This window comes from Phoxinus phoxinus (assembly GCF_949152265.1).
Source record: "Phoxinus phoxinus genome assembly, chromosome: 6".
NCBI lineage: Eukaryota > Metazoa > Chordata > Actinopteri > Cypriniformes > Leuciscidae > Phoxinus > Phoxinus phoxinus.
The window spans coordinates 37531589-37549435 of NC_136881.1; the positions used below are offsets into that span (position 1 = coordinate 37531589).

The following is a 17847-nucleotide window of genomic DNA, read 5'->3' on the forward strand; positions in this document are numbered from 1 at the left end:
GAGCTCTGTCTCTTTTTGACAGACTCTCCTCTGTTCGGCGTTTGTTCAAAACGATTCTCTGGAGGTTTTGAGATTCAGCTGCTCCATTATAACCAATCATCCATGCTCGTTAACCTCTGCCACTCTCAGTAGCCGGAGAAACTTACTCTATCCACGGATATGACGAGACACGCACGGGCAAGTGACGTGTGTACGCAATTTTTCTGGGAAAACACCCCAGTCAACCCTAAAATATAAACACTTATAATTGGCTTAAAGGTGCAGTATGTAAGATTGACAGCTAGTGGTTGAAACGGGCACTGCAGTCCAAATTCAAAATAGGGAAAATTGGCACAGACCAAAAAAAAAAAAAAAAAAAAAAAAAAAAAAGACATTCAGACACTGAACGCACATTTCAAAGTAAAATAACGGACTGCAGCATTGTTTTTCAGCTAAACGAGTATGTAAACACAGCATGTTTCCTAAATATCTGCAAACATATTATGGTATTTTTATGCATTATTAGTCAAAAACGTACATAGAACACCTTTCACATAGTGAATCAGGGTAAGACAAAAACACGTTTTGGAAGGATTATGTAACTAATTATATTAATTATTCAAATTTTGTTAATTTTGATCTAAAGTTACATGTTGTGTATCTTTAAATTACTTGATAATGTGATTTTCAGAAGAAATAATAATTCATAAAAAATGAATTAAAATAAAAACACTTAAAATGTACATTTAACTTAACATTTCATTTATAAATAGACACTTGTAGTGTATGTGAATTCTCATAGGAATGTGTGTATCATGAAGGTCAGCTGATAAGGTGGCTGGAAGCTTTCCTCCCTCTTGAGCTCTCATTATACAAACACTGCTTTAGCACACCGACCATGTAAAGAAAAGGTAAATGCCATTTCCCCCCAAAAAATAATACCTTCAGATGTTTTGTTATAGATTTCTCCATGTCAGATCTAATGTTATCCTACAGTATTAATTTCTACAAACCATGGGGCAGATGAAGTCAACAGGAGTAAGACAGAGATAAGAAATGAGCAGTTACACTGAATAATCTTAGTTGTGTCTATCAAAAGCTCCTCTGAATGAAAACATTAAACAAAAGGTCTAAACAAAAGGAATGGAAATTTAGTGCTGACAAATGTTACAGCCTTAGAAGGGAAAAAACGCTTATCGGCTTGTGCGAGATAGATATTAAAGAGAAAAACTCTGCAAAAAGAAAAAGACCTTTCAGATGAGAAAAGAAAAGACCTCCATGCCAAAAAAAGTGTAAAGAAAGTATCACTATAATATTATAAAACATGATTTTTATCAATTATAATGGTTTGGATTTTAATATTGTTTGATGGTAATATTTGGAGATAAAGTTGAATGAGTCTAGAACTTGCTGACAAAAGAAGTTATGGCAAAATTATTTAAAATTGATAAGTTTAGCCAACCTTTAAAACTAAAATTGCCACCGTTAGACATTATGGACATATTTGTTGTACTTGTGTTACTGTAACGGGAATCACCACTGAGAACAATGTTAATTATAAAAGTAGTATACAGTATTCAAGGGAAATTTGTCAAAAGATTACAGTAATGAGAATTTGAAAGGAAAATGTGCTTGTCATGAGAATGAAAGCAAATGATCCTAAAAACAGGCTTTATTTTACTCATGGAGAATATAAGTTCTTCATTTGTCAAAAGTATCATGCAAAAAGTACTGTAAAATAAATGGTTGAAAAGTCCAGGTTGTCCAGTGTTGGACAACCCAGAGCGCTGGCTGAAGAGACCCAAACACCACAACCCAACTTTGTATAATAGAAAGTTTTAATTTCATGTTTTAACACAGGCATCATGTCAAGATACTTAAAAATGAAGAATACCTTTGTTCAGACCTTCATTTAAACTCACAGACACACTTGCACATTCACTCTTTTGCAAACATACCTCAAGCTGCAGTGTATAAGAAAAATTAAGATATTAATGTACAGCGAATTTCTCCTCAAATCTATGTGTTATAAATAAGGTCTGACGTTGTCATGATTGAGCCATTTCTCAGGGAAATGTCGCCACACAATGAGGTCCCTGTCCTGGCTCCTGACCCTAACAGAAGCTAAAATACACATACCTGATCGCCTTTATTGACAAACCTATGGACAACAGTTGTATTACCATTTAAACATTATTCTTAGCTATTGTGACTCTTATAACAAGAAATGAAAAATGACCTGGCCTAACCCACCAACATATATCACACATAAAACTGCTCGTTCACAAATACACTAGCAGTCCGTCTCTCAACGACTGCCGCGTTTGAAGTCACTTCTACCTGGACAGGGATGTGATCCTAGAAAAAAGAAGAAGAAAAAAGTCAATAAAAATGAAAAGGCCCAGTTGTTATCATTTGCTCTAGTAAACCATCAGAAAACTGTATTTTGTGAAAGCTTTATTCAAGGTAAATTTAGGTCTTTCAAAAAAAGAGACTAGACTTGGAGACTCCAAAAGGACACCAAATGATATAAGGAGTCAATATAATTCATACATTTATGCACACCAAAGCACCTATGAAAAGAAAAAAACATCACAGAAAAAAAAGTATAGTATAGTAAAAGTGTATAGTATGTGTACAGTGCAACAGGAAAGAGCTCGTTACCGAACAGGACCACACGAAGATGAAAAAAACATCTTGACCTGACTCCATATCTTACTACAGGACACGGATCCATTCAGAATTACTAAACGCATTACAAATCAAAACATTATCCTGATTGAGTGTGGAAACAATGTACTGAAAAGTGTCTGCGCATAAATAACAATGCGCAATCAGTGCTTTGAGAGCGTGACTTTTTTGTCAGTAAAAAAAAAAAAAAAAAAAAAAAAAATTATTTATTGCTAAATAAATAAATAAAGTGTTACGCTGTGGTCAGCAAGCACGAAGACTAGTAGCCTACATGTTCAGTAATGAATCCCAAAATAAAAAGCGCATTGAAACGAGTAAACGGAAGATACAATAATATAATAATATATTATAGTCCACATAATATAATAATAGAACATAAACCTGACAATAAGCTGAAAAGCCCAAATTCAAAATTAGAATACTGTGAAAAGGTTTTCATAAGCTGTAAGCCAGAATCATCAAAATGCTAACAAATAAAGGCTTGAAATTTCTCACTTTGCATGTAATGAGTCTATATAATATATTAGTTTCACCTTTTAAGTTGAATTACTGAAATAAATTAACTTTTGCACGATATTAAACATTTTCGAGTTTCACCCGTATTCTCGATAGATAGATGGATAAATGAATGAATTCTCAATAGAGCAATGGATAAAATAATTCTTGATAGATAAACTTAACTAATATACTTTAGAGAAAAATGGGAATCACAAATATACACAGGCAATATATCTCACAAATTGAATATTTTATTAATATGAGTCAGTCTTATTTTTAAACTTGAGCTTGTGTGTTTCTGTGGTCAGACTCACTGTAGCTTCTCCTGCAAGAGCTCGAGTCTCTGCCGGTCCACGTATCGAGAGAACAGCGACACTAGGTTTGGAGGAGTGAACAGGGGTGATGAGAGCGCAGAGGACGGGACCTTCAGAAGCTCCCGGGTCACAGAGAACACCAACTCAGTCCTGGAAACAGAAAGAAAAGACTGGGAAGTGTGGTGGAAATTCACCTGGAAAATTGCAGTCAGGCCACTCAATGTCTGTAATAAATATCCAGGGTAGTACCAAAGTGTACCTCAGAGAGCTACAGAAATTAGCTTTAAAATACAGATTATTTCAGTAAAACCATACATATTGTTGAACAAAGACTTAGGATAATTGTGGGATAAGGATAATTGTGATTATTTTTTGTAACAGATTGTTAATATATTTATTAAACAAATGAGATCAAGACGAAAGCAGAAACGAAATAAAGTGCATAACTGAAAAATAAAGCATAGGCTCAAGGCCAGGTTACTTTTGGGGTTACTTTTGATATTAAACAAAGTCTCACCTTTCAAATTTGGTAATTTTTTTAAAGAAATTTAAACAATAAATACAGTTTTGTGGCTCTTTAATGTCTCGTGACAGATCGCTGTAGAGCCTCAGTTAAAGCTGCTCGTGAACCGATCATCTCTTCCTTCTAGTTCATTCATAGGGTCAAATAAACATGAATGAACATAAGAAATGTTGTTTTAATCGCGGAAAGACGTCAGTGAGTACACTCTGTTTTTCAAGTTCTAATCCTCCAACGTTAATCTACTAACTCTCCTGACTGCTTTGTCGGACAAAATGGTGGATGGCGAAGTATGATTGAGCAGAACGCCTGTCAATCAAGCTCCCTGCGAAGGGTCAATTGCGATCCAGTGGTTTGGGCTAATCCAAAAAAAAGAAAACAAGGGGGGTGTTCTGAAGACAGACTGTTACCTGTGAAACAGGGGTGCTCTGAAAACACCCCCATTAGCAATTAGTGCTTTCCACCTGATGAAATTAACACGGCAAAAAATTGACCAATCAGAATTTTGGTCGAGCCAGAACGTATCGACCAATAAATCGGCAAGTCGACTGGGACATTACAGCCCTAGAAAAGAGTAGCATTTATATGAGTTTAACTGGTTTAATAGACAGATGCTCACCAGCGGTTATCATCCATGAGCTGACAGTTGGGATCCGAGCTCTGCATCCGCTCTCCTTCACTCAGGATCAGATACAGCAGCGTCACGCCGAACTGACAAACACAACACCATCTTTGGTTTAGCCAGTCAAACAAGGCCGATGCACTATGCCTTTATAAACATAAATGAGTTTGCCAGTGACACCTTATTTTGCAGCACGAGGGGAAGCTGTCCTTCCCTGCCCTGCAGCTCCTGAAGGAGATCAGTGAGGGATGTGCTCGACATGGCCTGAATTACTCCCGTGACTGGCTCCACCAACCAACACAGTACCTAAGAAAGAAAACATGCAGGCGAGGAAATTTAAGATAAAAGCACACTCCTTTATCCGAGTGCTACTCTTAACCTACAAGACTTGCTACATTGAATTGCGTTCACACATCTTATTCTCTTCACTAATGCCGGGGACACATTTAACGACAAGCTGAAACATTGAACTGAACACACTTACAGACTGTTTCCAACGACTGGAACAGATTTGAAACATCGACTTTGAACACAGACTTGAACGCAACGGTCTCTGTAGGGCTGGGCGATATGGCCAAAAATAATTATCACGATAATTTTTTTATATCAGTTGATATCGATAATTATCACGATAAATGTCAAATTAGTATTTCTTTCAAGTTTAAAGGCAGATTTTTGCTCTTAAAGGAGAACTCCGGTCAATTTTAACATTGAGCTCAATTTTTAGTAAATTTGGAGTGCTGTCAATACAGAGAACAACGACAAAAATCGGTGTTGCCTACACTGTTTTATCCTCTTTTTAAAATTTGCACCCTATTGACTTGAATGGGGCAAGTTTTAAACCTGCTTTTATCCTCTTATCATCCTTGATGTGTCATACAAGTGTCCAGCCATGTGAGTGATTCCTTCAGAGTGAACACGAGTGAATCTGACTGCAGTAGATGTGAAAGATATGAATAAAAATGATGTTATATCAGCCAGCGCAAATACCTGTATTTAGTTCCTGTTTTCGGTGGAAGTCCAAAGTAGTCGATTGTCGAGTTCAGGCGCGTGATCATAGTAACTAAACCTATGCGCGTGAACTCGACAATCGACTACTTTGGACTTCCACCGAAAACAGGAACTAAATACAGGTATTTGCGCTGGCTGATATAACATCATTTTTATTAATATCTTTCACATCTACTGCAGTCAGATTCACTCGTGTTCACTCTGAAGGAATCACTCACATGGCTGGACACTTGTATGACACATCAAGGATGATAAGAGGATAAAAGCAGGTTTAAAACTTGCCCCATTCAAGTCAATAGGGTGCAAATTTTAAAAATAGGATAACACAGTGTAGTCAACACCGATTTTTGTCGTTGTTCTCTGTATTGACAGCACTCCAAATTTACTAAAAATTGAGCTCAATGTTAAAATTGACCGGAGTTCTCCTTTAAGTGAAAGTTGTAGAAACCAGAGCGTTAATTGTGGTTTTAAACTACCGGTACTCTTCATTGTCAGAACAGATCACTTGCCAAACAGGTGAACATTCACAAATCTGTCATTTTTCCTTAACAAAATAAATATCTTAATAGAAAAAAATATTTCTTAGTTTCTGCATGTGCTCATTTTTATTTGGTAAAAAGTAATAATCTGACTGTTTGAGTTTGATTAAAATTAACAATTGGTCATCCAGCATCATGCATTTAGATCATGATAACCACAGATAAAACCGGGCATAGCCTACAGCACCTCACTATCATGGCAAAATATTACTTTATGGTTTCTATGGTATTTGTATGAAAAACAGTAGCCTAAATACATTATTAAATACTGTAATTATATTCCAATAGTCCTTTAATACACTGTCTACATTCATAATATAATACAATTCAATATGTATATCCCACATTTCATGGTGCAGTTAATATTACTAGGCTAACGTTACAGTAAATCCGTGGTAAACGATGGGAATTTGTAGACGAAAAAGCTTCTGAATGTATCGTTGCTCACAGTGTTTCTCCTGTTCGTCAGCGCCGTTTCATCTGCCTTTAAACTGGTTTAAATCACTGAGACATTTGTGTTCTTCGCTGAATTCAAGCGCTTCTCACTGGATCTCGTGACCGAGGCCAATCAGAGTAAACGCATCAGCTCTAGTGAGCTCGCGCTGCGCTGCCGTTTGGACTTTGAGCCGAGCGGATAAATGGTCCGTGTGGCGCGCGGTTCAAATGAGTTTCGTTCCGCTTTTGGCACATAAACATTATCTAACATTTATCATACTGTTGATATCGTTTTATCGAGAAAAATTATATTGCAATAACTATCGTTATTGTTTTATCGCCCAGCCCTATGTCTGTGACTTGCCGCGTTTGGGCATGATCAGTCGTAAGTATCAAATTACATTCATAATTGGCCTTACAGTCGTTAAGTGTGTCCCCGGCTTAAGATGCATCATGTGTGTGTATACCTGGTCTTGTTTGTCTTTCTTGGCAAGGGCTGGAAGGTTCCTGGCTATTCCCATGATAACAGCAGCAGCCTGAGGCTGTGGCAGGAAGGGGAGGAGTCTGGAGATGAGGCGCTTCCCCTTACGCACTGACATGATCATCAAGCACTGCTCATCGCTCACTCTGCAGAGGGATGGAGATCCGTTACGATCGCAAATCTTCAGAGGTCAATACCAATATCAGTGATTTCACACAATTCTTGACTAAAGCAAAAACTATGCTGTTTAACACACTTAACCTCGGTTTCACAGACCAGCATCAGGCTAGTCCCAGACTAAATGCATGTTTGAGCGGTTATAACTGAGAACAACTTGCACTGATACATCTTAAAATATGTCAGTGCCATTGTTTTGTCTCAAGATGCTCTGTTTTTTTAAGGCAAATTTATAAAAGCTACTTAAATGTCTTAATTGAACTAAGGCCTAATTCTGGCTTAATCTAAGCCCTGTCTGTGAAACCAGGTCTAAATTATATAATAATAAAAAAATTATATACCCATTACAACAATGGGATTTTCAAGTATTTCTAAATTAGGTAGACATTGCTTTTTGCTTATTCAGAAATGGTCAAAATAGTCCAGAATTTGAGTCAAAGGATCCTGGACTGGCTTTAACTAGTGTAATCATGCTAACGCATGCCTATACTCGTGTGGTCTTCTGTGGCACTCACCGGTCGTCCCACTCTTTTTCTCGGAGGGAGTTGTAAAGCTGCAGCGTGTGTGTTTTATGCTGTTCTAGCAGGGCATCTCTTTGGTGCTCAGGGGTTTGCAAGAACTTCTTCTCAAAGTCTTGCACTTCTAGCAGTAGACTGTACATCTGCATAACAAAATACACAGATTTTGAATTAAAATACTATCGCTACTAGTGCTTCACGATGGCTGAAAAACTAAAATTAGAATTTTAGACTTTAAAAGGCATCGTTTCAGTTAGAGGAGAAAAACTTTTGCCATTAAATTGTATATTCAAAGCAATGAAATAACATGTCTGTCTGTGAAAAAAAAAAAAAAAGTGCATAGCTTCAAACAAACGTTTATAAATCTAATATTTCGTAAATTGCATAAACAATTATGAACATAACAGCATCATGCATTTATGCATAGCTAAATACAAAGAGCCGAAGCACCGATCACACAGTACTTTTTTTGCGTTTACTGGAACGGGAATTTATTTTAAATTTGATACATATGTAAATGTGATAAAAATATGAATTTTATTTTGACAGCCTACATGCATAATGGCTGTAAAGGCTCATTATTTCATTATTTACACTCTTACCTTCTCCACAGTGTAAAGGATTTGTCGTCTTTTATTCCACACCTGCTTCTCTCTTTTTTCCTGTAAAATGACAAAATGACCAAGAACATTGGTACAAAGAAACCGTTCCATTCCCTAACAAATACCTTTTGAATTAACCATTTATTCATGAAGAAAAAAACACTACTAGGTCCAGAAAGATTCTGGGGTGATTATATTTGCAATTTATTTATTTTTTGTTGCATTTTTGCAACAGTGCAACACTTACAAGTTACAAAAAAAAATACATATCAAGAGAAGAGCCTCATAAGTGGTTTTATATAAAAGATGTAAAAGGAGTTCTGACCTCATCATCACTGCGAGTGGTTACCACGGCATCAATCATTTTCCTTGGATTGTTCACACTGGAGACAGTGAGTTTTCCTAACGAGCCGGCAAACTGCACTGTGAACCAAAAACATTCACACAGAGTATTAGACCATGTGATAGCTCATGTCCTGATATAAATGCACAATTAAATTGCCAATAACAAAATATTATTTTTGGACCCTGGTTGAACTTATGCGATTGTTAAGATAGATTTCTGAACAAAGGTCACTGTGTTGCGTATTGTTTTTACCTGGCCGATAGGTGTGCTCCAGTTTGGCCACCTGAGGAGTGATGAGTTTGGTGGTGTGTTCCTTCCTGTTGTCTCTGTCCCGCTCCTGACGCTTCTCCATTTTCTCATAGTAATTCTGAAAAATAAGAATGGTTAAGCATTATCAGCCATAAATGGAAATACATTGTTATGGCAAGATTTTGTGTTTCATTGACTTTCGGTAGATTGCAAAGGAATGCCATGTGTTTTTGCCATTTGCAGTATGGTGTGAGAACGGGGAACTTTTCTAAAATGTATGTGTTTATGTACCTGGGGAGACACTCCAGAAAACAGACGGGCAAGAACCTCTGAACTCTGAGGTCAGAGGTCATCTAGTGTAGGCGGGCTTAGTGGGTCAACTAGCGATAAATCTAACTAGCGATATGGGTCCTTTGTCTGTGGAAAACTACTGGAAAGAAGGAAGGAAGGAGGGCCCTGGGGGGAGAAGGCCTTGGGAAAGACACTATAAGAGATATGCCTGGTCTGTGTTAAGTGTGTCACTCTTCTGCACAGGGCAACTTCTGTGTATTAGACTGAACCTATTCTTGCAAGAATAAATACTTCTCTTTTTATAATTTGACTCTGAGTGTCTCTTATGCAGTGATGTTTGTTTAATAAGAATTTTTGCCACAACAACATCCACAATAAATTTACAATGATGTTGCTCAAAAAACAAAAACAAAATGACAAGACAAAGTTTGATGTTGGCTTGAGAAGTCTGAAAGTTTTAAAAGTTTAACAGGCTGTAAGTTTGAAGACTTTAAGATTGAAATGGTTTTAAAAGCTTGAAGGTCAGATAAGATGCTAGGTGACTGCTAGACTTGCTAGCATGTTTCAGGTAGATACATGTTAATAGCATGTCTTGTGCTACGGTAGTCAAGATTTTAAATGGATTAAAACCTTTCAAAGTTATACATGAATTTTGAACAATACCCGTTCTTGTCTTAGGACAACTTTGCTTAACTTTTTTGATCCACTTCAAATGTTGACTACTGTAGTTGCACAATTACAACGGGTTTCATTTGAAATGACGCGTCAGTCTTTGTGCATGTGGGTAAAAGAGTGATAACCTGGTAATAGTAGTCATCCAAATACGGATCGGTGCTTTGAAGTTGCATCATTTGGATTCTCGCTACCCATTCCTTCTCTCTTTGAGTCATTAGATTGCTGTAAGGATCTCGGTTTTTCCTGTCTCCGACACCTCTCCCGCCGACGTGATCACTGAGCACATGGGAGACACAGAAACATTTACATGGGGCTTTTCAATGTGGTGCTTAATCCAGGGAAGCAGCTGATGGTACCCACCCCAGGCCTCTGTTCTGCATCCTCTGGTTGAGCATCCTGCGGTGCTGCGGGTGCAGGTGGGTGGTGTTGTGTCGGATGGGTGCGTGGCTGAGAGGAGGCCCATGGGGACCCATTCTAGGACCTGACTGCCCAAAGAACGGCCTGAAACCTCCAATGCCTCCCTGTAATAATGGAGGACCTGGACCACGGTGGAACTGACCAACATGAAGAGCGTAGCACAAGTTATAAAGAGAGTCTGTCATGTTTCTATTGCACAGTCAAACCAAAAAAATTTTTTTTTACTAGTGTGTGCAGGACACAATAGTTAATTTATGTAAGTGAGGATAGCAAAATAAAGTAAACTGTGACATTATACCCAAAAATTCTTCATACAATGGACTACCAGTAAAATGAATAAAAATTTGGGACCAAAAATTATTCAGACACTTTGACCTGACCATGTTTTGCTGAAGTGTTTTTTCTTAAATTGTTAATGCGGCCTTTTTACTCCACAGACTGAACAAAATGAAGCATTGCTTGGTAATTGGTTGAGCTAAATTGGTATTATATAATTGTGTACTTAAATTTAACAGCTGACAGATACATTTCTTGTCATATTTTATTACCATTTTCTAAACTATAGCGAATAAACTGTGATAATGTGAGAAATGTTGAAGGTGTCTGAACAAATTTTGGTTTGACTATATACTGTGTATGACATTACGGTCTACTATACTGTATTACATTTACATTTATGTATTTGACAGTTGCTTTTATCCAAAGCTACTTATATTGCATTTCAAGGTACACACATTCACATTCTTATCAGTTCTTAAAGTCAGTATTAAAGTCTATGTCAAGTCTAGAAATTCTCTGATCCTCTCCTAGAATTATACATTCAAGAACAAAATCTGTTAAATGAAATTCTTGGGAACTGGTTTGAGGATTCACTCACCTGAGAGTTGAGCATTTGGGCTCTTTGTATCTGAGACAAAACAGGACCAACACCAGCAGGGAACGGAGAATGAGACAACGGCGAGTTCTGAAAGAGCAGGAAAAAAAAACGCTCATTTCAATACTGTTCAAAACCATTCAAAATAGACATGAAACCTTTTTTATAATTATGCAAACACAAATTGTGTCTATATATACACATGTGCTTAATGCAAAATAACAGGACAAACAAACAAACAGCCAACATAAGTCGTGTGTGTGTGTGTGTGTGTGTGTGTGTGTGTGTGAGAGAGCATATAGCATATAAACCAGAGAGTAGCTGTAAAGTATAACAAATATACTATTAATACTAAAAACAATAAAAGATATCACTGGAAAGCTATCAGTAACAGATATATAACAACTATAAAACTAATTTCATCAAGATAAAAAAGAAAAGAAAAAGGAAACCATATTGTTTGACGTCATACATTAGACATCCCCTAAAGAGAGCCACCTCAAGCTTGAGCAAATAGGCATCAAACTGCAAAATAGTTGACTTTTCCCCTGTATTCTAGCACCACCATCAGGCGGCTGATGTTGACTGTGAAGTGCTCTGGGACTCACAGCGAGGCTGAGGAGGTTGTTGGGGGACAGACGCTCAGGGAACGGAGGTGGGTAACGCATTGGCACAGAGGCTCTCACGTGAATGGCTGAAGGGTGATTATTCTGAAGACAAAAGAAACATCTTGATTTAGTTCAAATCTTTTGCATCACTCATAAGTGTCAATGACATGACGTGTCCAAGTGCATTATTTCCTTTTTAAATAATTTGATAAATTCACGACATATATCACTTGAATCTATAAAACCTACTTAGTTTGAATTAATTTTTAGCACATATAAATAATACATATTATTTTATGTTTTGTGATCTTTAACATCCAAAATATCAGGTGGTCAAACTGTCTGAACAAATGAGAAAACACATTTAAAATGGTGTCTTAATAAAAAATTGTTTTAACTAAATACTAAGGCATTAATGAAACGTTCATACAGTATAAACTAATTTGATAAATATCAGTAGTTTTAAAGCTGTTGAGATCACTGAAAAAGTTTGTTTCAACAGTTTGTATAGTCTCACATGTAAGTGTGGCACAACTGCAAACATGGCTTTTATCGTGAAGTGAAAAGGCAACCATTTTTTGTCATTTAAAGTCTCTTCTGTTCACAAAAAACTGCATTTATTTGATCAAAAATACAGTAAAAACTGTAAAATTATAAAATATTTTTACAATTTAAAATAACTGCTTTCTATGTGAATATATGATAAAATGTAATTTATTCCTGTGATCAAAGTTGAATTTTCAGCATCATTACTCCAGTGTCACATGATTAATCAGAAATCATTCTAATATGATGCTCAAGAAACATTTATTATTTTCAATGTTGATTTTTGTGTGTGTGCAAACTATGATTCTTTGATGAATAGAAAGCTCAAAAGAGCAGCATTTATTTAAGATAAAAAATGTTTATAACAATGTAAAAATCTTTACAGTCAGTTTTGATCCAATTTAATGTACACGCTTGCTGAAAAATATAAATTTTTAATATTTCGGACAGGATGCCATCTTACCTGCTGATTGAGGATTTGACTCATGGGCTGTTTTGGAGGTGTTCCAATAGGCACAGCTCTTACAGGTGGACTTCCAATCACAGGTGAGGAGGACCGAGGAGGAGGAACCCTTTCGGACAAATCTCGCCCTTCTTCTCGGAGTTTAGGAGGCCGATTTGGAAGCCCGACCTCTTTGATAATGGACATAAGCGTTTTGTCCTGAGTGGTGAATCAAGAAGATTAGAAGAACAGCACTGAAAGACTTTATAGTTAACTTGAAGAAGCCTTTTTATATTCAAGTGCTTTACCTCTTTTTGAGAGACTAATCCAGAGTTAACAGGACCGAATCCCATATTGTTCTCCCAAATACTGTGAGAGTTTATCTATGGGGGGAAATATTAAAACAAAAATTACTATTGTAATTTATCTGTAAAAAAAATTTGACATTGAAAACACGTAAAGGAACACAGTGAAACTTCACTTTGAAACTTGCAGCTATTTATATTTCATTAAATCAGTCTTAGCTATTAAAAAAAAAAAATCGCACTACAGACTATGTTGATACCATTTTCATGAATCTGATTTACAAATGGATTTACAAACTAATTCATAATGCACGAGATATCGACCACCATATCGGTATCGGCCGATATATGTTCATTTTTAATGTTATCGCAATCGGCCCAATAAGAACATTTGTCCGATATATTAAAGCCGATAAATAATGGATTATTTCCTTTAGCTGAGAAAATTGGAAAATACAGTTAAGTGCAACATGTGAAGAGCAAGTCTAGTCATATAAGCTACATAAAAGTATAATAAAATCATCATTATAATTGTGTGCTTGAGACATGTTTTTTTTGTAATCAGGCTCTCAAAATTATATAAAAATTTGGATTTAGATATATCGGCCACCATATCTGTATCGGCCGATATATGTTCATTTTTAATGTCATCGTTATCGGGCCAAAAAGAAAATGTATCTGATATATTAAAGCCGATAAATAATGGATCATTTGCTTTAGCTGAGACACTTCAGATGCGCACTTTTCAACATGATTTAGAATTGCTTGAAATATGATTGAAATCATATAGTAAAGTGACATGTGCAGCACAAGTCTGCCATATAGGCTACATAAAATTATGAGAATATCATTATAATTGTGTGCTTGGGACATGGATTTAAATGGTGAAACTGTTTTTGTAATCAAGCTCTCAAAAATTAAATAAAAATTTGGATTTAGATTTATCGGTAATCGGCTTTTAAATAGAAAGAATTATCGGTATCGTGCAATTTTTTTTATATCGGTGCATCCCTAGATGCGATCACACAAACCTGTGAAAGAGGAGCCGGCCCTCTGTGCAGGATATGCTGGTGGTGTTGGTAGCTCAGCTGCAGAGGGGACAGTCCAGCCAACGCTGAGGGATGAGGAGTCTGGCCGGGCAGCTTCGGAGGAAGATGAGATCTGTCCGAGCTGGCGGTGCCCACTCCAGCAATAGCAGGATCCGAGCCCAAGATGAGACGAGTCAATGACTCCGCCAGGTCACCGCCAGCCCGTTCATCTATGTCAGGGTAGAGCCGGGAGGAAGAGGAAGGTGGAGGGAGGGGCGAAGGCTTGGCATTGCTGCCGGCAGGAGGGAGGTCACCGGAGGAGGGATCGTCCGCTCCCGGCAGATCATCTCGCACCAGCTCGTCCAGCTCTGCGAGGCGGGCGTGCTGCTCCTGCCAGTCATCATCTAGAGAGGAAAATACACTTTAATGAGATGATGTTACTATCTGATGTCAATGGGTGAGTTTGCATGAAGCATTGTATTCTGATTACAATCAGTTTTAAAGTCCGATCCGAATGGAAAAACTCAATCTAAACACCTCAATCGGAATTAAAATGCCCGGACCCATTGACATTTCAATCGATAGGACATGTAAACACTTGATCGGATAGAAAATCGAAACTTGGATGTAGAAAAGGGTTTACTGATTAATGACCCACAGATGGAATGAGCTGATGTTGTTGTTGTTGAATATAATAAATGACTGTAGTGTCAATCTAAACTGATATTAATAGTTTTTATTTAGCAATTATTGCATTAAATTGTTTAAAAGTGACAGTAAAGACATTAATAATGTTACAAAAGGTTCCTTTTTCAAATAAAATCTGTTCTTTTTAACTTTCTATTTAACAAAGAATCCTGAAAAATTAAATGTATCACAAGCTATGTTTCCATCCACAAGCTTTTATCCAAATTAAGTGATATCGCATGAAAAATGCCTTATGGATACAGTACAATTCGATTGAATTTCATGAATATCGACTCAAATGAAATGCGTTCGGTCTCATCGGATTTTATCTTGATCGATATACGGCTTATGTGATAAACGCTGATGGAAACGTTATTTGCCGAAAAAAATTATGAATTGCATTTTATCTAGCAAAACTTTGTTCGTAAATGTTGGCTTGAATGTTGTACGATTCAGTGCGAAAATGAATTGAAACACCTTAAAATGTCTCAAATCAATTCGATATACCAATTTGATCACAACACAGCATGTGACGTCATTACGCACAGGTTTTTATTCGCTTTAAAGCCGTTGGATGGAAACACACTTTCACCAGCTTTATTCGCATGAGTTTTTTTTACCGAACTTCAGATAATTTGATTGACAAGTGGATGGAAACTTAGCTAGTTTCCACAAAAATATAAAGCAGCAGCACAGCCGTTTTTAACATTGATAATCTGAAATGTTTAATCAAATCATCATAATACAGTGATTTTTAAAGGATCATGTGACACTGAAGACTGGAGTAATGATGCTGAAAATTCAGCTTTGATCACAGGAATAAATGAAATATGAAAAGATATTCACATTAAAAACCTCTATATTAAATTGTAATAATATTAAAAAAATGTCTGTATTTTTGATCAAATAAATGCAGTCCAGGTGAGCAGAAGAGACTTACTTTTGAACAGTACTGTATAAAAATGCAATATCAGTTATCACCAATAATATGTCTCAGTAAGATGATATTTAGGCTAACTGCTTATTTTTAAGATCAAATCTCTGTAGTTTTAATTGTGATAGTAAAACATATGATACAGTGAAATACAGTGATGATTGAGAGATGCACAAATAAACGCTCCTCGAAAGCCTTATGGATCATATTTGCTACATTTTAACAAGATTTTTATGTATGGATAAGCAAGTAAACCTAAGTTGCTTCCGTCCATTAAATATTCGTCCTGATGTCTTGACATTACCAACAATATAAAATACATTCTTCTGTTACTTTATCAAAACAATTAAAGAATTCACAGTAAAAAAATTACACGTGTACCACGACCTGAGGGTGGACATATTTACAATGATAATAAAAAGCCTATTGCTAAACACGTATAAACTCTCAGAGGGCAGAAGGCCTTTAGTAGATCATGTACCAGTTTCGCAGCAAGGTTTTGATAATGTTGGTAATTTAGAGGCCCTTAGAGATTCATTTATGAAAAATGACACACTAGGCGTTATGAGGTAAACCCATAACTCCAGGTGTAAGATTTACCGATTGCCCCTGCACCGAAAGTGTCATCATTGAACTGGTCAATTTCCTCTTCTTCCTCTCCCAACCCTTCCTCCTCCTCCAGGGTGCAGTCATCGTCAAAAGACTACAAAACAACACAGAAACAGTATTGGGGTAAATTTGCAAGTCATAGAAAAGTAAGGGAGGAGGAAAACAGAGATCTCAGGGAAAGATGCTGCTGTGTCCACATCCACAGGTATAATACTGTGCTTGTGCTCACCCCAAACTAACATGTTCAGTGTTAATGTGTATAAATCTCAATCATGTACACACAAAAGATGTATCATGTATTAGAAATGCGTAATACACGTTACCAATACTGATTATGTAAACTGCTAAGCGCAGTAACACTTGATGATATTGAACACTGCGAAACTGACCAGAAACATCGCATAAACTCCTTTCCCCTTATAAAATCATGCTCACAGTCGCCAGATAAATTGGAAAGTTTAAATAATCCCAGAAGGTTTACATTGCCCTTGTTAGTTGACGTAACGTAACGTTACTAGCGCGGCCTCGCTAACATGCTAACAAGGCCAAAGGTTTAATATCACACATCTGGGCAACACTGAACGCAAAACGGAGGGTTATGCCAAGGACACAAGCATATTTCTTTATGCTTTAACATTGTATTCAATATCAGCACTAGAGAAAATGGACGGTTAGGCCTTACAAACAAACAATTTTAGCTCGCTAACTGTGGTGTCGAAAAACAAAGCCGTAATTTTCCATCAAAATCTGAGTATAAATCTTCAAAACAGAACCCTTTACGTTACTTTTCTTTAAACCTGGCGATTTCGACGTACACCATAGTAAGAAAGGGCATATTTACCTGAAAACGGAACATGTATCTGTGTTTTTAAAAATGATCTCGTTTAATTCTGCTGGTGCGCGAGACGCCGCGCGCGCTTCTGCACAAGATTCCTCACGCGCGAGCTTGAAGAAGAGATGGCACGCGTCTTGAGTGAAGTGAAATCACGATGCTATGGCCATAATATTGTTATTTATTTGCTTGCTTTTTTTATTTGCCAGTTTTGTGTTCAGTTGGAATTCTATTAAAATCCAACTAGGATATTGGGAATGTATTTCAAATTATGATAGAGATTCCATTGGGTAAAGAATCCTGTTCACATTTCATGGGTTTTCCCTAAGCATTTGAAATATGCCATAATATTAATTATAAGAATGAGAAAATATTTAAAAATCATAATGCTATTAAAATGGTAGGCTATTATTCAAAACATTTTTGTAATAGCTAGCTGTAAAGTTAGGGCTGTAAACGATTAATCGCGATTAATCGAATCCAGAATAAAAGTTTGTGTTTACATAATATATGTGTGTGTATTGTGTATAATTATTTTGTATATAAATACACACACATGCATGTATATATTTAAGACAATGTGTTATTTATATATCAAATAGTTATAATTATATATA

General features: G+C 36.5%; 1 protein-coding gene across 1 annotated transcript; it reads right to left on the reverse strand.

Moving 5' to 3' along the window:
* Positions 1-1588: 1588 nt before the first annotated feature.
* patl1 (PAT1 homolog 1, processing body mRNA decay factor) lies at positions 1589-17384 on the reverse strand. Its single transcript, XM_079614834.1, has 18 exons — positions 17240-17384; positions 16390-16492; positions 14172-14572; positions 13144-13218; positions 12857-13054; positions 11848-11949; positions 11243-11329; positions 10309-10502; positions 10074-10224; positions 8986-9100; positions 8713-8810; positions 8388-8447; positions 7783-7928; positions 7077-7236; positions 4805-4930; positions 4622-4713; positions 3483-3632; positions 1589-2337 (listed from the first exon to the last, which is right to left on the reverse strand). The coding sequence occupies exons 1-18, from the start codon at positions 17252-17254 to the stop codon at positions 2316-2318; spliced, it is 2295 nt and encodes a 764-aa protein (XP_079470960.1). The 5' UTR covers positions 17255-17384; the 3' UTR covers positions 1589-2315.
* Positions 17385-17847: the final 463 nt, after the last annotated feature.

Coding starts and splice junctions, on each gene's coding strand:
- patl1 (XM_079614834.1), bottom strand. Junction 8,448..8,712: donor CCACTCGCAGTGATGATGAG/GTCAGAACTCCT, acceptor GTCATTTTACAG/GAAAAAAGAGAGAAGCAGGT. Junction 3,633..4,621: donor CTCATGGATGATAACCGCTG/GTGAGCATCTGT, acceptor TTCTGTTTCCAG/GACTGAGTTGGTGTTCTCTG.